The sequence below is a fragment of the Scylla paramamosain genome, chromosome 33, assembly GCF_035594125.1.
Source record: "Scylla paramamosain isolate STU-SP2022 chromosome 33, ASM3559412v1, whole genome shotgun sequence".
NCBI lineage: Eukaryota > Metazoa > Arthropoda > Malacostraca > Decapoda > Portunidae > Scylla > Scylla paramamosain.
In genome coordinates, this window is record NC_087183.1 from 5,939,868 (window position 1) to 5,962,367 (window position 22,500).

Genomic DNA, 22,500 nt, shown 5'->3' on the forward strand with positions numbered 1-22,500 from the left:
CTCTCTCTCTCTCTCTCTCTCTCTCTCTCTCTCTCTCTCTCTCTCTTATTGATTGTATTCTTAATTTTCAATGTTATTTTTTCTAATATTCCTCCACCATTGGCTTTCTTTTTTCACATAGGAACGTGGTCTCTCTCTCTCTCTCTCTCTCTCTCTCTCTCTCTCTCTCTCTCTCTCTCTCTCTCTCTCTCTCTCGCTTTCTTAATTTTTACTGTTGTTTTCTTTCAAAGTATCCCTTGCGCATTCTTTCCTCCTTAACAACTATCCTCCTTCTCTCTTACTTCCTGTCCCCACTCTCCAACCCTTCTCCTTTACTTTCCGCCCCGTTATCCTCTTCCTCTTCCTCCTGGCTCTCATAGTATTGGGACTGCGGGCGGGACGACGGTGAAGTGAGCCCTGAACGGTGGGTCATTAAAGCCTTTCAAGTAGAAGCTTTCACCAGAGGAACTTGGAGACAAAAGATGCAGGATTTCACTAACCCTCAAGAGCGGTAATGGTGATGAGATGCAGCCTCGCTCGGCCTTCCCTCCCATCGTCTCCTCCTCTTCCTCCACTACTCGTTACTTGCATGTCTTCCTCCTCCTCCTCCTCCTCTTCCATCTCTCTCTGCCTCTCTATTGCGTGATCCACAAACTACAAAAACTGTAATTAAAGGGAGATCTTCACTGACATCCTTGAGTCTTTAAGTGACGTCACAGTTGCTAATTAAAATTCCTTATCGACCAGAAGAAGGTAAAGCTGTTAGGTTACATGTTAAAAGTACAAGTAGGTTGACGAGATTACACGTTCAGTATAAGTTGTAAGGCCACACATTAAACCTATAGTTTGTGAAGCGAAACACGCTATTTTAGGTACAAAAATGGTTACATAGGTGATTACAGTCATGTTAAAGTATGATTAGGTTATGGTTACACATTTAGCCATAGGATACGTTATGCCATAAAGCGTGTCTAGTTCAATAGGTTAAACTATTTGACTGCTACTGCTTCTCTGCTTAATTCGATTTTTGGGAAATTTAAAGTTTACGTTCGAGACGCAACTTCGAGTTAAAAACATGCTCGAGTACTTAAGATCTAATAGTGCCTGTCACCCTAGTTTTAGAATTTTGTCCAGTAAAACTATCCACGATCACTGAATTAAAATGTCAAGTGTCATTACTGAGTCAAAGAAGTAACGTCACACGGGTGGAAGAAGACAAGAAAATACTAATTCTGGGCAAAATGTTTTTGTGGCTTTAGTTGTGGCTACAATTGACTGTTACCACGTGGTTGTTTAGAAGAATCGGCTGTTTCGTATTCCTTGAGAGAGAGAGAGAGAGAGAGAGAGAGAGAGAGAGAGAGAGAGAGAGAGAGAGAGAGAGAGAGAGCACTAAAAGTAGTCACTCATAAGTTCGTGGGGTTCCGTGTGTGTGTGTGTGTGTGTAGGCCTGTGCATCTCCCACCCCCTTCTATACGGCGAATATAGGATACGAAACATTCCTGAAACAGTTCGACTGCATCTCGATCTGCACTACCGTCGTCACTGTTTTTCAGCCTAATGAAAACTAGACATCGAAAGGGCTATAACCTTCATATTAAATCATACGACATTGAATATGTAACTGATTATGACTATATGATTGACAAATATAATCCTTTCTTAATTTATTACCTCAAGTCACAGTTCTGGCGTGTGTCTCTGAGTCGTCACAGCGTTAGACAGACTCGCCGTATAGAAAGAGGTAGGGAATGCACAGGGTCACACACACACGGACCCCCACGAACTTTTATGAGTGACGTACAGTTCATAATCACACCACGGTTGAATGATAACACTATTACCACTAATGTGGATATCGGTATCAAGTGGACTATTATAAAATTTACGAGTAGAAAGCAACTTTGCACATACCCGAAATACATCCAGAACACAGAATCACATCGCGACGAAGCCAATGACCGCATTCTCGGCGTCTTATCTCGACTACTTCCAACAAATTCTAATGGGTGTTTGCAGGATTATACTGGTACTTTAACAGATTCCGAATCACCAATAAAAAAAAAAAAAAAAAAAAAAGAAAGAAAAAAAAATTGTAAAGAAATGTATGATAATAGAAAAAAAAAAATCTTTGAAAAAGATCTCATAAAGTACAAAACATTTCAAAATACGAGTTCGGAATCAATCAATGGTTCAAAGAAAGCACTGTCAGTATGTAGTACCTTTCATAGGTGTCACGTCAATGCCACTCCCTGGGCGCCACCTTGACCACACTGTTAGGATTCACTTCTCAGAAAATACGCAGCCTCTTTGTTCTCTACGCTAAGACGTCTCTGAAAACGGAATAACAATGGGACCCTGCAGTCTCGTGCCTCCCCTCAACCGCCTCCGTAATGGGTCAGTGTTGCCACACCACGCCACGCACGCACCTCACAGTACTCCGCACAGGTGCTCCTCTTACTAAACACATCGTGTATAGTAACAACCAAGGATTCTACATAAGTACCTCCTTTGATGGTAGAAATATAAGTACTATGTATACTCGTAGCCTACATACCATCAATCTTCATGGGTCATCCCCATTAACATAAGGCTGGAAATTACACGCGTGTATTTTTACAGGTCATCTTCATTTGAATACACATACATAAGACTAATTATAATAATATGAAAATGATGAAAAAAAATCCATCATGATGACTGCTAGTCTTTTGCCTCACTGCTTGAAGAATGATAAATGAGAGAGAGAGAGAGAGAGAGAGAGAGAGAGAGAGAGAGAGAGAGAGAGAGAGAGAGAGACCTTATTGAAATGGCGTAGTATTTTTATCTTTATTACTTGGCCAAACACCGAGTGACCTTCGCGTTTACGCATTCATCCCTCACAGCACGTCACTGCCAGGGTGGTGCGCCACGCTCACCAAGCACGCCACAGGAACCAATGAGTTTCAGTTTCCAAGACATAACGTTTTATTTCTTAGAGATATTAGCGAGATTCTGGAGGATTCAAACATATCTGAATTAAATAATAAGAACTCGTTGCTTATTGATTACATAAAAATTCAACAATGAAAAAAAAAATGCTTAAGGTTTATATCTTGCAAACTCGTCAAAATAAGTTTTGACACATCTGCTCCTTGTTGAGTCATTGGTGTTCCAACAAGTGGCTCCATAACTACTTCCGCGTGCAACAGATAGCCTGATGATAAATTAACCCATTTCCTAACGCGTTCATAAAACTTTAGTTAAATGTGATTCCAAAGAAGTTACATGTTTTACCCATGATATCCAGGTCCTGAAATCACCAAACAGTCTCCATAAAATTAATTATCTGTTAAAATATTTTCAATCATCGTTTGTTGTGAGAATAAGAGGTTACTCTATAAGTATAATGATAATGTGAACAGCCTTGAGGAATTACACAACTTGTCATTACTACACTTAATGATGAAGGCAAGAAACGAACCCCTAACAAAACATAACGGCACCTGTTAATTATCAACACTAAAAGTATTTGCAATAGTGAACAAGGAAGACCATACCCATTTTAGGTAATGTGCATACATTCAATAATTACAAAATATACCTTACAACTTATAAGAGTCTTGCATAACAGTATTAATCATAACAGGACCACACATCTTTAAGTTCAATACCAAGATACTAAGCTGGCTATTTTCAAAATATAGATATTTTTTCCCACTGATAGTGTAGAATCCTTGTTAAATTATAATTAAAGAAAGTACTCTTGAAACCTGAATAATTTCCATAAGAGGATGTTAAAAGACTTCATGAAAAGACATGGAAACATCTGAGAACATGAACCTTACAGTCACAGCTTACAAATGTTGAGTATGGCACATTTAAAGTAATGTGCAGCATGAGAAGAAATTCAAGGGATCATGTATTCAAAATTGGACTATTAGGAGGTTGAATGGTCAGTGACGACAGGCCTTGGGGTTTCAGCTGCAAGAATGGGACAGAGAATCATAGATGTCTAAGTGATGAGGAGAAAGCTTTCACACTATTTACACTCACGTCCCAAGTAAAATATCTATAACACAATGCTAAAGGTCTGATGACACTACATCTCTAAACACAAAATCACAAAATATAAACTACCACAACACTAAAGAAATTAATGTTTTCTTACTTTTATCCACCTGTACAGCCCAAGCAGGTGTAACAATAGCTGCCACCTCTTGCCACAATCCATCACCTTGACAATTACTACCTGCCATCAAATCACCCAGGATGTTGCACCAGGTGTGTACCAAGCCATGAAGAAAGTACCTTCATCACATGACTGTGAGATCAAGTGTAGGTTAGGATCAAGTAGATTCTCATCTTAACCAAGCAAACAAAACTACAATGAAAGTCCACTTCATAAGGGTGCTATGTCTTTGTGACTTCCAGTATTTTCATTAACATATTCTGCAGATCCACACATGTAACAAATGCATTAGATAATATATAATGAGTGAAGGTCTTTCTACCATGTACTTGTATGAGTATAATTATTACATCCTATTTTCTTACATCAAATAAAAACGTTTCAAACTCTAAGTCTACAAAAAAATACTAAGACAGTATTAACAAATTTATTTTCTTAAAAAATATATATTTGATGACAGGCAGCAACCACACATGCATAGCAGCTTACACTGTGACTAGCACCAGGACCCTAAACCTAATTCAACTAGTAGTTTACAATCACCAAGAGAAAGGAAAAAGTATCTTCACTCCATTTTCAGATTGCATTGGACCTTTCTTCTGCTCAAGTTGGTCATATGTAAGTTACACTAGTGCATACCTTAAATTACATTATTTTGTTAGTTTTAGATGTTAATATAAAAATTCTGTAAACAAAAAATACTAAAGAGTAATTCCTCCAGTGAATTGTGATAACTCTGATGATGCAATGAACAGACTCTTGGATTTATTGAATGGAAGAGTAAAGATAGTTTTCTCTCCTGTCATGTACATATCATTTGGCAACAATGAACAACAAATAATGCAGAATTTACTCCTTGCTCCCATCATCATACTGAAATCTCACCTTAATAGATGAGCTTTTCATTCACATTTGTTTTTCTGATGAAAATCTTGTAAGTCATCTCATGCTTGTACTTAGTAATGTGCACACTTGTATAAATACTGGAGAGAGAGAGAGAGAGAGAGAGAGAGAGAGAGAGAGAGAGAGAGAGAGAGAGAGAGAGAGAGAGAGAGAGAGAGAGAGAGAGAGAGAGAGAGAGAGAGAGAGAGAGAGAGAGAGAGAGAGAGAGAGAGAGAGAGAGAGAGAGAGAGAGAGAGAGAGAGAGAGAGAGAGAGAGAGAGAGAGAGAGAGAGAGAGAGAGAGAGAGCATGATTTTACCATATCCATGTTTGCAGTTTTATCTAGTTTCCATAACTGGTCTGTTAAATGAAGTTTTCCTGTATGTACTTTCTAATTCCAAATGAGAGAGAGCATTGACCATGTTCAGGATGAAAGCTTGGTCCACTTCTGTCTTCAGTTAAAGTCATCACACATCATTTTGTACTGGGATAAGCAGGGACTTCCAACACTAGGTAGGCAACATGTCACAACTAAACACTTGCGCTCAGCCAAACTGGAGACAACAGAAGGTCTCAGCAATGATCACCTCCAAACATCCCTTCCAATACTGAAGATGAAAGATTGAAAGAAAACTAAGGCACTAAATCTTATCAGAATGCACCACTTACCTCCCTGCACAGCACAGCCCAGTTTGAAGTTCACCTCATACACTCTCACACCTGAGCAATCGCAGAGAAAAGCTACATTACATATATAAATAAATAAATACAAGATAAAAGCAAGGATAACAATTCTAAATACACATAGATCTAACAAAGATAACATCCTAAACAAAGTGAATTCCTTCTTTATTGAATGCGTGTAATAAAGCTAAAAAGTCATCCTGGTCCATCTGTCTAGCTCGCTTCTTGTTAAACTTTCCATTCACTAAGATATCCTCTATTTTGTCCTTCATGCTGAAATCTTCTGGGATCTTCTTTTCTTGTAATGAGCACCAAGTTTTGTAGTTCTTTTCTAAAGTCTAAAAAAAAAAAAAAAGAAAAAAAAAAAACATTACATGATGTATAGTGGCAAAATTCTGTGTGTTCTACTATTCCATGCACTTTTAGTTTCTGTATGTGTAAATCTTTATATCTTACTCAGTAAACTACAAATTTGTATTAACTTGAATAAATGTGAGAAGCTTGAGGCCTGTTCATTTCCTTTACTCTCTAGTATTTTTATAACATTAATTTTGCCTCTAGTCTTCAATTTCTACTCTTTTATTTGATGGTACATGACATTTCCAAGAAAAAGGTAACTGAACAATCTACAAATATTATTAAAGGCACTGATTAGGCAGAAACTAACCTGCAATACTGAAGTCTGCTTGAAAGCTGCCGACAGGGTTTTGTTTTTCCTTACAAAAATTATTCGCAAGAGTCCATCCCATTCTGAGAAGTTGATGTCTGGTACTGGGTTCTTGGGCTCAATTCTGACCACTGAGGACTCCACCTGCAGACGCAAAGCACAAAGGTTACTTGGGTGATTACTGAAATTGGATTTTTACAAATTTACCTCCACCCCCTGGAGAGAGAAAAAAAAAAAAAAAAAAAAACACAGACAAAAAATAAATTAATAAATATAAGGACATATGGTAAGACAACACTGAGACTTGAGGTATCTAGGAGCAAGGACTGTATATAGTACATTATCCTATAACAAAGAGCATGGGTGTGTACTTCTCAAAGAGTATTCCATTAGTATTTACAGACAAAAATAAATGAATAAATATAAGGACACATGGTGAGACAATACAGGGACTTGAGGTATCTAGGAGTAAAGATTGTATATAATACATCATCCTGTAACTAAGAGCATGGGTCTGTACCTCTCAAAGAACACAGGGTAGGGTACATAGGGCCTTGGTGGGGGGCAGAGATAATACAACCACTCAAGACGTGATCACACAGGTAGCAGCCTGACTATTGCACAGGTGCTCAACACATAGATTAGACAAGTCCACACTTAACACTACAAGTAGCAGTGTTAAACACCCCCAGATACTTATCAGTATAATAGTTATATAACAGTGAGTCACACAGGAGAAATGGGTGTGCACAAGAGACAGCTTCTTAAGTATTTGAGAGAGAAGACAGGATGGCAGAAGAATTTAGTCAGATGAAATACAAACTTTTCACCTCATAAAAAATGTAAATTGTATGAATAAATAAATAAAACAATTAAGCAGCAAAATGAAAACAGGTGACTGGAAGACTAACCTTTGGTGGTGGTCGAAAGTTATTTTTTCCAACTTTCATGAGATGGTCCACTTTGGCCAGTAACTGTGTGTTGGCTGTCAGCCGGCAGTAAAGCTTGTCCCCTGGTTTGGCCACCAGTCGCTCTGCAAACTCCTTCTGGAACATGAGCACAGCACAGCGAAACAGTGGCCGATGCAGCAGCAGTTTGAATACAAAGGGAGAGGAAATCTGTAGGGAGAAAAAACTGGCATTATTTTCATAAGACAGAATGAAAAGCCTTAGAATGTAAAACAAACATAAAAATTTACCATAATATAATTTCAAGTAGGTATGAAGAAAAATAAGAGTAGCTATGGATTTTGCACTAATTGACATCTATGCCAAAGACACCATTAAACACACACCTGGTAGGGAAGATTAGCCACACATACATCAAAGACAGGCAATTCTGCCTTCAATACATCCCCTATTCTGATGTCCAGCTTGGAGTGCAGTGCAGTGGACAGAAATCTCTTGTGCAGCTCTGCCACCATCCGGGAGTCAATTTCACAAGCCACCACTCGCTTCACTCTCTCCAGAAGTTTGGTTGTCATGTTGCCAGTACCGGGACCAACCTGATATGGGGCATACAAACAAGTGAATCTACTGCTGTGTGTGTGTGTGTGTGTGTGTGTGTGTGTTAGATTATGGTCAATGTTATAATTCTTTTTATCATTATTATTTTCTTTTTTCACATTTTAGTACATTTGCTTTGGATGAAAAATAAGTGTGGTAGAATGAGGAAACCATCAGAAATTCAGTAGCACATTACAACTCACCTCAAGCACTGTGTCTGTTGATTTGAGTCCAGCCTTTTCCAGCATTGCAGTGATGACAAGGGGGTTTTTGAGGATATGCTGGCCAAGGTCTGTATTGAAGACGAGGCCCTGTGCCACTGTTGCCCCAGCTGGCTTGGCTCCCTTCACTCCTGCCTTGGTGCTCACCCGGCTCACCTCTCTGTGCACACGGCACTTTTTCTGTACTGGTGCTTTCGGCATTCTGGAAAGAGCTGTTTACTTTATTTCTTATGCTAAGATTTTCAATTAATTTTTCAGTGTGACTTAAAGATTAATCAATTCATTATTCACATGAGATCATTTCTGCAATTAGTAAAATTTGACATTAGAAGAAATTCTTACATTAAGGTGAAAAATTCCACTAGTTTCTGCTTCAAAGTTTCTGCTTTTAACACCACCTGATGCTGCCAACTACAGAACACTCAGGTAACTAAGGCTGGACTGGCTCCCCTTCCTGATCTAATGGTGTCTCCCTCCCTAGACAATGCATCCCCCCTCCCTCTCCCTGGTGAGTACGTACAAACACGCCCACCACTCAGCAAATAATTAAATAGTCTCAAGGCCTCTGATAGTGGGTGGCCTTATCATGCTCGTGCCACTTATATATAATCTCTGTCTTGATAAGGGTGGGAATCACAGCTTGGATATAATGATGTAAGTGGCATTTAAAAGCTGCCATGCTGTAACATGACTGGTCTTTAAAAATTTATTTTTAGTATCTTCTTCAATATTGTCATAATAGTCTTAAGAAGGAAGTATTTATAATAAGTTTCAAATTTTACAAATCTATTATTTTAGAGAGGACAAGATGCACTTTAATTTCTTTATTAAAAATTTCATCTGATGAGTGATTTACAACATGCTTGAAATGAAACATACCGGTAACTAAAATTAATTTTATATATACCACTTATTAATATTTCTTGTATCCCCACAATTTGGCTTAAATTTTATCCAGATGATGATAAATATGTAATAGGTAAACAAAGGTTTTCTGTTTTACAAGAGTGGTCAAACCACAACACCAATCATTCAAAATCCCTATTCAACAACTTGGTCTGAGTGTACCTTCTAACGCAGCTCACTTCAAACATTCCTACACCCGTGTACAGAGCCTGAGCATCTGGACTAAAAGAAATTACCTCAATCTCAACCTAGTTTTCCTTGTATCATGAATTCTTCCCTAAAATGTTTCACTTTGTATTCATCATGCTAGGGTTTCTAATAACACCTGCAAGTGCTCATCTGCAATAAGCTGAACATACTTTATAAAAACTGGAACTATGAAAAAAAAAAATATATGAGTAGTACCAATATCATTGGAGTAAGAACAAATGCTACTAAAGATATTTTAATACAAATAATTTTGCTGACACTGACATCACAGTACTGACACACTAAACTCTGGAACTCTTAGCCTGCTTTACTATTTCCTCCTTACGACTTGAACTCTTTCAAGAGGGAGGTTTCAAGACACTTATCCTCTAGTTTTTGACAATCATTTCTGACTCTTTGGGGACTGGCAATTCATTGGAATTTTCTGTTCTTTTTTTAATTTTGTTGGCATTCTCCATGAGTGCACACACACACACACACACACACACACACACACACACACACACTATATATATATATATATATATATATATATATATATATATATATATATATATATATATATATATATATATATATATATATATATATATATATATATATATATAAACTCCCATAGGTACACAATGTGCACATGCTGATTTAGATGTATAATGCTACACGTGGACAAGAATTAGGCAATTTACTGAATTCCTACAACATATGCATACCATTTATTTTTTATTATTATTTACTAAAGAGTAATTCATCACTACATGAAGAGGACAGAGACTGAGGAGACCCTCCTCCTATAACAAATCACTTTTCCTCATCTGCAATAGGGATGTGTTACAGGTTCCCTGACCCCCACCACCCTAACTTCACATAAATTTTTGGAATTAAAAATATTAATAATATCAAATAAATAAATAAATTACAATAAAGTAAAGTGAAGTAAATTAAAATAATGTTAAGTAAATACATGAGTACAAAATTATAAAAGTACAGTTCTACTTTCATAATATACAACAGAACCATTGAACAAGAATATAATTTGTTCAAGCAGGCAACTTGTATCCTAAAAATTAAAATTCAGGTTGAATTTTCCCATTAGAAACAGAGGAAAAAATAATATGATACAACTGCACTTAATGAACCACACTCACAATCATAATATTTTTCAACATGAGAAGTATTATTCCTTTTAAGTAGCTAACTAACATTGCTAAAAGCATTATATGGTAAAATATTAATGAAATTATAAAAATAGACAATAAACAATAAAGAAAGGAGGATGACCAACCAAACATCCTTGTGAGGTGAATTGCCTGTAATAACATTAATAAGAACTAGCTGAGGCAGAACAATCACCTTTGGAGAAAAATTTTTATTCATGACTAAAATATATCTATATGCCATTCAGATTTAGAAAATTCATATTCAGACATGTTCATCAGACATATTCATGTTCAGAATTTCTACTGTATTTTCTCAATATGGATGCTACCATTCTTGGAGGCCTTGGCTGCACAGAAAGCTTGTTTTCTCACCACATGAGACAGTGCTGTGTGACTTCCATGATTTGAGAAGACTTTAAGATAATTTTTTGCAATTCTGAGGAAAATCTTCTAATAACAATTTTTTGTCCCATATCTAACATTTATGTAACTTTGAGACTTCATATCTCAGGACTGTATTACATGGGATTACCATACAATGTTCCACTTTTTAGTGATTGCTTTACTTCTGTAACTTTTAATTAGTGTTACAGAGGCACTGCAAGATATTTGCAGTCATGTAGCAAAGTTTTAAGTTTTCTTCCCTGCTTGGTATGGCATTTGTGATCTGCTCACAGTTAATCAAGGTTAAATCTAAGATTCAAGCTCATCTTCCACTTTCTCACAGGTCTCTAAAATTGCAGGAAAGAGGGTAACTAAAAATAGACAGTCTGTCCTGGAAATTATTCATAAAATCAGTTCCACTATATTGAAAACATAAACTAACTTGCCAGAGTTTGGAGGTTACAACATCTGGCTTAAATGAATTTTGAAAGGCCTCTTTTGTATGGCCAAGATTGCAGCATGGCAATACACTTGTCCTGCAGGGCCAAGAGATTGATGCAAGGCAGTTGGTGCACCTTCAAGAGGATTATGGTGGCCAAATAGCCCAATTAATGTTAGGAGGTTATAATATTATTTTCTTAAATCCCTTACTATTATATGGTCATGAGACTGTTGCACAACAGTTTGTAATGGTCACAATATCAATGAGACTGTTGCACAATAGTCTATAATGGTCACAATATCAATGAGACTGTTGCACAAGAATTTGTAATGATCATAATATCATTGAGACTTACACAACAGTTTTGTAATGGCCACAATATCAGTCTTTTAACAAAACACAATTAGCAGCTGTCACTCTTTTGTCTTGCAGGTCTATTCACCAAACACAAATACACCCTGGCTTTTGCCTTGTGCGTCTTTCTCTGTCTTCTAGCTGTACTGTATCCAATAAATAATTAGTTAAAGAAGCCAGTGTTTATTATCTGCTAACCATAAGTCTATGTAGCTTGCAGGGCCTCTTGGTTAGTGTTGGTTAGTACTATTTACTTCTGTTCTAAAACCTTACTTTCTCACAAGATCTCCAAACATATATATTCAGAGATAAAGAAGAATGGAAGTATTGTATGCCACTAAAGTTTCACTTTTTTCAATAAAAACACAGTTCCATGCAAAGCTGTCTGTTGGGGGAAGGCTTCTCACAAAAATATCTAAGTTGGGTTAATTTCAACATCAGTACAGTAAGGTCCTGCATTACATCATTCTTGACTTACATGAATCTGAGTTTACATCAGTCCACTCTTAAGGCATTAAATTTACATCAAAATAAATTTACTTAAAAATGCAAAATATAAATTTTCTTTTGGAAACTAGATGTATCCATTGTTTCCTGACATGCCTGACCAACAACAACAATGCCTCAGCTTCAATCTCGCTGCCACCACTACCTGATGAGCTTGTACTGTGATTTCTGTCACTTTTTCACCTTACAAATTGCAGCAAAGGAGATGGACCAAGATTTTTGGATTGGAAGATCTTCAATTAAAATTCAGATAGAATAAGACATCTTGATTTGTAAGAGATGACATAATCAAATACTGGAAAATATTTCAGTCTCTCAGCTATTAATGTGCCAGATATTTTTCATCTGGCTCCTGTAGCTGGTACCAGTGATCACTCCTTAAAGATCTTTCTGTCTCATAGCTGTTTGGATTGCAAAAAGATATTCTTCAGTGTAAGATGTACTATTTCAAGTTGGAATTCCTTACCAGCTGACACCATTGAAACTGCCAGTCTATGTTCATTTGAAAGGCTGTTGCATAATGTCATGGACAATATTTCATATGAATATGATGAGTAGGATATATGTACAATGATATATTACAAACACCACTATAAGTATGTGACTTCCAGTTCTATTCGTCCTATTGTCAATCTAGATGTTTGTTTTTGTTCGTGGAACTGACATACCTGTGGTTCTGGGTCCCTATGTATTTGAGTTGTGTGTGCTTGCTAGCTGGTCTAGTTTTGACCAAGGGGAGCTGATCAGGTAAGAAAACCAGGTAAGACCCATCACCACCATGAGATTATGAGGTGTGACAACAAAATTGAAGTTAAAACAAATCAAACATTAAAAAAAAAGTTCTGACATCTGTTACATATACTTATGTTTTGTCATAATACCACAGAGTATAGAAAATAAAGTGAATACACATGTTCAAGTATGTCAAACATATTGTGTGCAGTCAGAAACTCAAGTTACATGCGAGTCGGCTTGTGTCATATTTCAAGAAGTAATTTTTGACGTAAGCCGAGACCTTCCTGTACAAGCAATCTGGGCACATGCTGACAGGGTGCAGCAGCACATATGGTAAGCTGACCACTGGCTATTTCCGTCAAGAAAATCGTAATTGCTCTCACGTTTCTGCTCTTCCGGTGGTATAGCACATCGCTAGTGACCCCATGTTTTACCAATTCACTCTTGAAGCACCACCACCGCAATTAAGCTTACGTCTTGCCTTCCTCGGCCAGTCTGGCGCAATACCTAGAGCCAGATGGCACCCAACCATCTGGGTCCAATAACGATGAGGTGCACACAGAGACGAATGAAACACCTACGCCTGATCTCCAAACATTCACACATCGGTCAAGAACACACGTGACATCATACTTACGTGGTGGTGGAGAATTCACGGCTTTAGTAGTGCCGCAGCCGCCACCTCCTACCCCCACGTGGATCTGTTTACGGAGTGGAGGGAGAAATGACCCAAGGAACACATATCACTACAATTACCCCAGATAGTAACACATATAAACAATCTACCAAGAAATGGATGGGAAATATAATAGTTAACTATCTGAGTACCACAAAGATAACATTAATTGGCGTTAATATAATAATAAATGAGAATACCTTGGGCGCACACCGCCTCACCAACGGCGACCTTTGGCAACTATTTGTTTACGTCTGACCGGGAAGCGCCGTTGAAAGGAATGATCTCTACTTCATTGGGTCTGAATGCGTTCAATTTCACATCCTTCCTTCCCAGTGCAGGTCCAGTCATGATAGTAACCCTCCTCAAATAAGACATATCTGTCTGACAATCTGTCTTCTTTCTGTCCCTAACGGCTTGTCAAGGCAGTGCTGAAAAGCGTAGTGCACTGCACAGTGCCCTCATTTCCAACCAGTGTAACCACAGAGCCACACCCTCTCAAAACACATCTAACACGTCCCTAGATGTGTCACTCCCTGAGGTAGGACGTGGGTGGCAGAGCAGCTGTCATCAAGTCCTGCACAAGTAATTAGTTCTCGGCTTCTCCCAGCCTAAAAGTTTACACATACATTATTATTATTATTATTATTATTATTTATTTATTTTTATTTATTTACTTTTTTTTTGAGAGAGAGAGCAATACAAGAGTGGAATCCATTATCATAGGAGGTAGTGTGTTCAAACAATATACAATATTAAAAAAAAAATATCTAAACCTGTAAAAAATACAAATAGGTAAACAAACAACAGATACATACACACGCGCGCGCACTATTTTCCTTCTTTTCTTCCTCACTGGCCACTCACGCTCATGGCTTGTATATTTCCTGGGTTACTGTAGGCGTCAGAGTTCAGAGGCGTCTCTCGGAAATGGGTGGAGAGTGATGGGTTAGTACGTTTTCTAAAACATTAGGCAATTGCTCACTTAACCTGGCCCTGAAGTAACTGTCCATAAATGGTGGAACAATGTATGACTTACCGCGCCGAAGGCGTTATCCGATCGGCAAGTGCAGGCTGTGCCATGGCTGAGCTGGGTCAGGCACAAGGTGGACAGTAGTCTTTATACCACTACAGGCGTGACGTTTTTCATGGTCATGCTGTGTCAATCGTATAGGAAGGAAAAACATTGCTTGTTTAGCTATGACGCGCAATACTATACAGCTTCTGTTTCTACAGTATTTTGCGTTTCAGGTTATGCAATGATCTCAGCGTTTTGATTAATTCTTTATTTTGACTGACGGGAATGTGACAAGGTTGGTTGCCCGCTGCTCCAAGAACAGTGTGTACACAGCACATGTTACAAGCAAAGTCTAATCTTTGCTAAAAAGTAAGTAAATAAATAAATAAATAAACAAATAATAAAATAAAATAATATAAACTGCTTATTTTACCCACATTATAATATTTATTATCCTAGAATTAGACAGCCAAAATATATTGATACAAAATTAAGCTTAAGGTCCTGCACACATGGAGCATTTTCCAGTGCGCGGCAGTAAAGTCAATGGCAGTCATGACAAGATGGCAGTCTGTGGAGGCGGCCACACGGTGCCGTGCGTTTTCTCCGTAGCGCAGTGGAAAACACTTCGTACGTGCACTGCCGCGGTTGCAGGACGATAGCAAACGCGCGGTGGAAAACGTTCCGTGTGTAGAGGACAGTGAGATATCTAATGATCATGCATAGTAATAAGATTGTATAAAACCTTTCAACATATTCCAGTGTGGCGAGCATACCTTCCCTAACGTGTTTGTCCACGACCATCATTGCCTCGTGAGGACCCTAGGGGAAGGAGGCCCGTGAGGCGCCATCATCGTGTCCCACAAACTGATTCCTAAGAGATACTGGCAGTGGCCTCTTCCTTCACCGCGGACAGAAAGACTGAGGCTTACGATCAGACACGAGAAAGGAGCTCCTGAAAAACAACCTGATCTGAAGTGAACAGTGTCCACACAAAGCGATAAGAGAGTGGCTACAGTCAACATCTACGACAGGACCCGACTCAATGAAACCAATCTGTTGGGAGTTCGTTGGCGACGACAGAATCGAGAGAAGTGTAACAGACGGACTCAGGTGTTGGTCACACGCGGCACGTGACGCTGGCGGCTCCACAGGGTCCGACACGTCACCAGTGCTTGTGTCTGGAACAACGGCAATGAAATCAGCTTGGCACCACACTTGCAATGCTTCAACACAGGCACCGGACGTCAGTGACCCGTGTTACGATGCTTTCTGTGGCTTGTTACACACACACACACACACACACACACACACACACACACACACACACACACACACACAAACACACACGCACACACATTAACTCGGCTATTCTTTTTCCAAGCTTAAATATTTCGACATGGTATAAGAATATGAGCAAGAGACATTCAGTCAGATAAACAACACAGAGACGGACACGGGCCGCACAGCGCAGCATTACTACGCGATGCCTTTCTCGTGTAGCTCAAAGATCAACTTAAGCTGAAAAGTTTAATGCACGCACTGGTTTCAACACCACAACATACTTAGCCATACGCACCTTTCCGTGAAAGGCATCCACGGATCCTGAGAGTAGTGGAAGGAGGCAAGCTAGGGATGGCTAGGCGAGAGGCGCTTTGCTAGGGTGGTGGAAGGCTCTGGTGGAAGGGAGGAGGAGAGGAAGGACAGCACGGGCGTGGCGAGGGCATAAGAGGTGAGTACCGTGGCGTGGCGTGCGTGGTGGTGCCGCCAGACTTAGCTCACGTGTAAGGAGGCTCATCGCAGCAGTCACTCAGAGCCATGTTACACTTCCGTTCATCAGGAGGCTCGTCATAGGACGGCTCTCCAGTGAGGGCAGCGCGGGGATCGGCGTCCCAGTGACGCCGCACCCACTCCAGGGGGCGCTGCACGTTCTGCGACACCAGTTCCAAGGTGACGAAGCTCGCCCCGGCCCGCCAGGCATCGCGCCACGCCGACACCTGCGCCAGAGCCACCAGCTCCAGGGGGTCCACCGTCGCCTTGGATGATCTGCGGTTACGACGCGAGGTGTGCCGCTGCCGCCTGGTGGTCATCTCCGTCCTGGAATCAAGTGGTCTCGCTCTGTCCGTCAGGGAGGGAGGGAGGCCACTCTACCTGACTAATCTAACAAGGAATTGCCCGGCCCTTATGACTACCTGGGTATGGGATGAGTGACTCTAGGGTGGGTGCCATCCGTGACTGGAGACTGGTGGGTGTGCCTTACTGTACGGGGCTCCGCGGCTGGCGGCTACTGTGACCATCACCAAGACGCTGAGGTGTGTGGAAGCTCAGGCGACCAACACAAGCACACACACATAACATGACATCTTTGGTAAAGGTGCTGACAAACACTCAGAATAGTGCATGGAAGTTACTGTAATGCCTGTGCGGCGGTTAAAATCAAACGAGCGGCACTCACCCGTTGTGCTGATGATGGTGGCCGTTGTACCCTTGCCGGTGCTCCTTCTCCCTGTAGCTCCACGATCCTCCCTGCAGGTTGGTGTTGGAGCCAGGAGGGGACCCATTGGAGTGCCTGAAACATACGCACACATACACACACACACAACCGTAAACAGAGACTCCAGCACTGATTCTTCTTCTACAAAAGTCCACGGATGAAGAAGGGAATTTAAACGATGACGGGCAAACTTGAATGAATAATGGAAAATAAAGAAAATAGCAATATATTCCGTAGCTGAAATCTTAAGGGAACCATAAAAAATACAATAAATCATCTGAAGAGAGAGAGAGAGAGAGAGAGAGAGAGAGAGAGAGAGAGAGAGAGAGAGAGAGAGAGAGAGAGAGAGAGAGAGAGAGAGAGAGAGAGAGAGAGAGAGAGACTCACAGCGGTAAGGTATCGTCGTCATAGTCCATGCGGAGGAAGAAGCGTGCCAGGGCCAGGCCAAGGCAGATGGCGGGTAAGAATAACAAGAGGCACCAACTCGTGGCCAGCCAGAGGGCGTTCTGAAGCAGAGAAAAAGAAATTTTACTGGACTCCCCGTTCTCTTATCACACTCAAATTTGAAGCATGCGCACACGCGCACACACACACACACACACACACACACACACACACACACACACACACACACACACACACACTAGTATACATACATATATTAAGCACACAAAAAATAAAAATATGCAATTGAGTTTTCTTAAGATGTAACAAACCAATCATTCGTCACTGTTGCTACGTGAATATAAAAAAAAAAAAAAAATGACGGGGGTGAAGATGAAGTACCTAAGGGCCTCTACTAACCAAGGGCTCAATGATTCCTTTGCAGGTTACCCCTCGGGCTGAGTCAAAGAGCTCCCACACGGGCGTGCAGGGAGCCACGGTGTGAAGGGCAGAGTTCTTCACGTGGGTAGAGAACTGGTGTGTGTAAGCCAGGATCCTCTGCACGTACCCTCGAGCTTTCTGTTGGCATCAGCATATGGTACTATTGAGAAATCTCTAACCTGAGAATGAAAACGCAAAACTGTGTGTATGTGTGTGTATGTATGTTATTAATTTATTTTATCTGAGGCTTAACACTTTTCTGTGCTGCTAGAATAGTTTACCATTTTTTTTTTTTTTTGGCGCATTTCTTATACAATAGTACTTTTATACAATACTTCTACACAGGAAGGATATAGGTCTATTATAATCAGTACAAAGGAGAATGAATAAAAGGATACAGGGGATGAGGAGTATTCTTTACGAGGCGAGATTGAAACTGTTAAATTTACATTCTTTAGATAGACGTAGATTAAGAGGGAACCTGATAGAAGTCTTTAAGGGTTATAACAAGGGAGATGTAAGCAAAATTCTTAGGATCAGCAACCAGGACAGAACAAGAAATAACGGGTTCAAGCATGAAAAATTTAGGTTTAAGAAAGAGATAGGAAAAAAACTGGTTCTCAAATATAGTGGTAGATGAATGGAACGGACTCAGTAATCAAGTTGTTAGTGCTACGACATTAGGGAGCTTTAAGAGAAGATTAGATGGACTTATGGATGGGGATGATAGGTGAAAATAGTATATTTCATACAGGAACTGCCACGTGTAAGCTTAGTGACTTCTTGCAGCTTCCCTTATTTCTTATGTTATTATGTTCTTATGTTCTATACAGTATACAAGGCCAAAAATCCCACTACTACTACTACTACTACTGTAGCTACTACTACTACTACTACTACTACCACCACTACTATTATTACTACCACCATCCCCACCACTACTACTACAACTACGAATCTCTCTTATATTAAAGTCTGTTACGTAACTACAATACTTTTCTTCCCTTCTTTCCTTTGTCATGTCTTTCTATTTCGAGACTTTTCTTTCTGGCATCATGTAACCCTGCCATATATCAATCAATCAATCAACCTTTCTTTCTTAAAGCGGACATATAATTTTCTATTCACTCATCCTAGGCATCCGTTTTCTTTCCCTTGCATACTTCTGCTTGTCTTTTAAGGGATTCAGAAACGCTTTGGTCTCTTACCGCGACTATTTTCAAAGGCCACAGAGGTGATTAGCCTGGTTCTCAAGAGTGTTTGTCCTGCTAATAGTATAGAAATCTTGTTAAACTGCTGGTGGAATCGTAAAAAAAAAAAAACACACACACACTTAAAAACCGGTGTTATTATATAGTCTTTGAAACACAGAGGCGGTGCTGCGTACTATTTCAGAATATCATATGAAACCATTATTCTAAAACACTTCTGTGCCGCACCTCCACTACATTCAGAAGGCTCTAGTTGAAGTTAACATAGATTTTAAGAGTGTTTTTATGGTTCTAGTGACAAATCAACAAGATTTCTACATCATTAACAGGACACACTCTTGAGAACTCGGTTAATCACTCCTGTGGCCTTTAGAAATTGTCGTGGTGAGAAAGCAAAGCCATTCTGCCTACGGGTTACTCACCGCCTCTGCCAGGGAGGAGCCGTGGTTGTGGATGAAGTACTGGATGGTGCGTAGGTGGCCCGCGCTCTGGTTGATCTGACGTTGCAGGGGCATTGCTTCCATGTCCAGAGTGGCCACCTGGTAAGTCACGTCGTCCTGTAGAAGACACACGTTTGTATTATTATCATTATTATTATTAGTGATAGTAGTAGTGATTGCTGTTGTAGTAGCTGTATTATTATTATTATTATTTTATTATTATTATTATTATTATTATTATTATTATTATTATTATTATTATTATTATTATCAGTAGTAGTAGTAGTAGTAGTAGTAGTAACTGTTGTTGTTGTTGTTGTTGTTGCTGTTGTTTATTGACAGAAATATAATCACAGGTACACACATACATACTAACACTAGATAAGGTCATAATGCTGTTGTCTTGTGTGTGCTGAGTTTTAGATTAGATTGTTATTATTATTATCATATTAATCTCTCTCTCTCTCTCTCTCTCTCTCTCTCTCTCTCTCTCTCTCTCTCTCTCTCTCTCTCTCTCTACGTTCTAACAGTAAAAATCTCATATAACTCATGTTCAGGAGCGAATAAGTTAACAAGTGCTCATCACACCCACCCACCCACCCACCCACACCCACCTACACACACCCACACCCACCCACACACACCCACCCACACACACACACACACACCTTTCTCTTCTCCAGCGGGTGGAGGGTGGTGCTGATAAGGTTCCGTAGCCGCGCCACCATCCTGAACAGCTCCGCCGAGGCTGACACGGACCGCAGCTGCCCCGCCACTATCTGCATTTGCTCCGCTAACGCCGGCAGGTTCTTGTTGACCAACGGCTTCTCCATCTGCAGAAAATATCATTCATTGTTCAAGACACTTATCCTCCAAATGTGGATGTTCCTTTTGATATCTCTTTTTGGGACTGGCAACTCAGTGAGCCTTTTTTTTTTTCCGCCCTTTTTTGTTGCCCTTGGCCAGTGCCCCTCTTACATAAAAAAAAAATGCATTATTGAAATTAGTCTTACTCGTTACCATTGCGGATATCAAGGAAATAGTAATAAGTAAAAAAAAAAAAAAAAAAAATCCAAAGTGTACATGCAGTTTGTAATATTAAGCTTCTCATTTGCTATTACTGATTTCATGACAACTGTAATACGCTAATGATTATTTCCTCATCGACCATTAAGATATCTATTCTCAAGACAAAAATAACAAGCCGTAGAGATGGGGCAGGTAAACAATGGTGATACAGAAGGGATAAGCCGCCGTTCACGCAGTCTGAAGGTCTGAAGAAATACGCGCTCAACAGGGAAATATTTGAGAAATATTGTTGTGATTATTAGGACATAACTTAAAAATTTTAAAACAAAGAAAAAAAGTTCCAAAGAGTAGTAGCGCACAGTACAGCGACGGAGATGTCACTGTTGATAGGAATCCTTAATTGCATTGAGGTGTGTGTGTGTGTGTGTGTGTGTGTGTGTGTGTGTGTGGAAAAAGCGCCAATTTACAATGATGCAGTTATTAAAGGCAAACGTAAAGGAGTGAAAAAAAAAAATCTAGTCACACTTAATTAAAAAGTTTCATAAAGAACCTCTCCTCCTCCTCCCCCTCCTCTTCCTCCTCCTCCTCCTCCTCCTCCTCCTCCTCCTCCTCCTCCTCCTCCACCTTCTCCTCCTCCTCCTCATCCTCCTCCTCCTCTTTATCATCATCATCCTCACTATCACTATCACCAACCAGGAGCCTTTCACCACTCTACTGACGCCACATCATGACCTCGCTGTTCTGGTACTAATGAACCAGTCAACCAATCACCACTCTCCCCTTCCTCACCTCCTTCTTGTAAGGCATGAGGTCGATCTTGATGGAGTTGAGGAACTGGCTGAGGTGGATCTCGGCCTCGGGGGACAGCAGCTCCACCTCGGACAGGTTAATCTTGAGGTTGCCAAGGCTACCCGTGAGGTCCAGCTTGGTACGCCGCGTCACCTCCGCCTCCAGGTCAAAGTAGTGCCTCAGTTGAAACACTTCGTACGCCGTCTTGCCCTCCTTACACAGGCTGCGGGCGGGGATGGGGAGGGGGAGAAGGGTTGTTATTGTAATTGTTTTAAGTGTTATCGCAGCAGAGACACTTCGCACGCTGTCTTGCCCTCCTTACACAGGCTGCGGGGGAAAGGTTTGTTATTGTTTTTAGCGTTATCAATCTAAGGCCCGTATTCGTTCTATGGTTGAGAGAGGCAGCAGATTGGGAGATGGTTTTCCATGGTTGCCGACGTCAAAGATACGGCACATTGGTGAGGTAAGGCCCGTATTAAAAAACGCTCTGCCCTCTCACCATGACTATTTTAAAAAGACACAGAGATGATTAGCTAGCTTCTCAAGAGTGTTTCTGCTGTTATTAATGTAGAAGTCATATCAGTCTGTCACTAGAACCATAAAAACATCCTTAAAAAATCTTGTAACTTCAACAAGAACCTTTTGAAAGTAGTGAAGCTGCAGAAGTGTTTTAGAATATGGTCCTTTATACCACGGCCGGCAATCCCATTCGGGGAGGCCCAGACAAAGCATCACACACTCACACACATCATTCACACTTTTAGCCCCGTGATTAGCTTATTATTATTATTATTATTATTATTATTATTATTATTATTATTATTGTTATTATTATTATTACTATTATTATCATTATCATCATCATCATCATCATTATTATTATTATTATTATTATTATTATTATTATTAGTAGTAGTAGTAGTAGTAGTAGTAGTAGTAGTAGTAGTAGTAGTAGTAGTAGTAGTAGAAGTAGTAGCAATAGAAGTAGTAGTGGTAGTAATAGTAGCAGCAGCAGCAGCAGCAGCAGTAGTAGTAGTAGTAGTAGTAGTAGTAGTAGTAGTAGCAGTGATAGTAGTAGTATCTTCATCTAGATATCTCCAACTAACTATCTCTTAAACATTATATATTCAAAATGAGTGATACATGATTCCCTTATCACCACCCGCCCCGCTTTCTCTCTCTCTCTCTCTCTCTCTCTCTCTCTCTCTCTCTCTCTCT

General features: G+C 39.9%; 2 protein-coding genes across 9 annotated transcripts in view; both read right to left on the reverse strand.

The window, feature by feature from the left end:
• Nucleotides 1-2,925: 2,925 nt before the first annotated feature.
• LOC135089548 (probable dimethyladenosine transferase) lies at nt 2,926-13,507 on the reverse strand. Of its 5 annotated transcripts, none has more exons than XM_063985216.1 (6): nt 13,438-13,507; nt 8,088-8,307; nt 7,674-7,883; nt 7,291-7,497; nt 6,380-6,523; nt 2,926-6,050 (listed from the first exon to the last, which is right to left on the reverse strand). In XM_063985216.1, exons 2-6 carry the CDS (start codon nt 8,304-8,306, stop codon nt 5,856-5,858), a joined length of 975 nt encoding a protein of 324 aa, XP_063841286.1. In that variant the 5' UTR covers nt 8,307; nt 13,438-13,507; the 3' UTR covers nt 2,926-5,855. The 5 variants fall into 5 exon arrangements, with proteins under 5 accessions (XP_063841286.1, XP_063841288.1, XP_063841285.1 ...); XM_063985218.1 differs by having other exon boundaries at nt 8,088-8,317; nt 13,438-13,501; XM_063985215.1 differs by lacking the exon at nt 13,438-13,507 and adding an exon at nt 13,184-13,242.
• A 1,239-nt stretch (nt 13,508-14,746) lies between these two features.
• Nucleotides 14,747-22,500, reverse strand: part of LOC135089549 (prominin-1-A-like) — a 25,444-nt gene continuing 17,690 nt past the window's right edge. Inside the window, exons 12-19 of one of the 4 annotated variants that reach the window (XM_063985220.1) lie at nt 21,283-21,505; nt 20,133-20,297; nt 19,447-19,581; nt 17,793-17,951; nt 17,376-17,494; nt 16,950-17,063; nt 16,277-16,591; nt 15,516-15,675 (exon numbers count right to left, since the gene is read on the reverse strand). In XM_063985220.1, coding sequence (XP_063841290.1) covers nt 15,660-15,675; nt 16,277-16,591; nt 16,950-17,063; nt 17,376-17,494; nt 17,793-17,951; nt 19,447-19,581; nt 20,133-20,297; nt 21,283-21,505 — 1,246 coding nt within the window. In that variant the 3' untranslated portion in view covers nt 15,516-15,659. Of the gene's footprint in view, nt 15,676-16,026; nt 16,592-16,949; nt 17,064-17,375; nt 17,495-17,792; nt 17,952-19,446; nt 19,582-20,132; nt 20,298-21,282; nt 21,506-22,500 lie in introns of those variants that run through there. The other 3 variants (XM_063985222.1, XM_063985223.1, XM_063985221.1) reach the window with 3 other exon arrangements.

What these genes read in the sequence shown, in the direction of transcription:
- LOC135089548 (XM_063985215.1), bottom strand. Translation starts at nt 13,227, where the DNA reads ATGGGGTCACTAGCGATGTGCTATACCACCGGAAGAGCAGAAAC. An exon ending in CAACAGACACAGTGCTTGAG is followed by an intron (nt 7,884 to 8,087) that starts GTGAGTTGTAAT and finishes GCCCCATATCAG; the next exon opens with GTTGGTCCCGGTACTGGCAA. An exon ending in AGCAGACTTCAGTATTGCAG is followed by an intron (nt 6,051 to 6,379) that starts GTTAGTTTCTGC and finishes TTTTTTTTTTAG; the next exon opens with ACTTTAGAAAAGAACTACAA.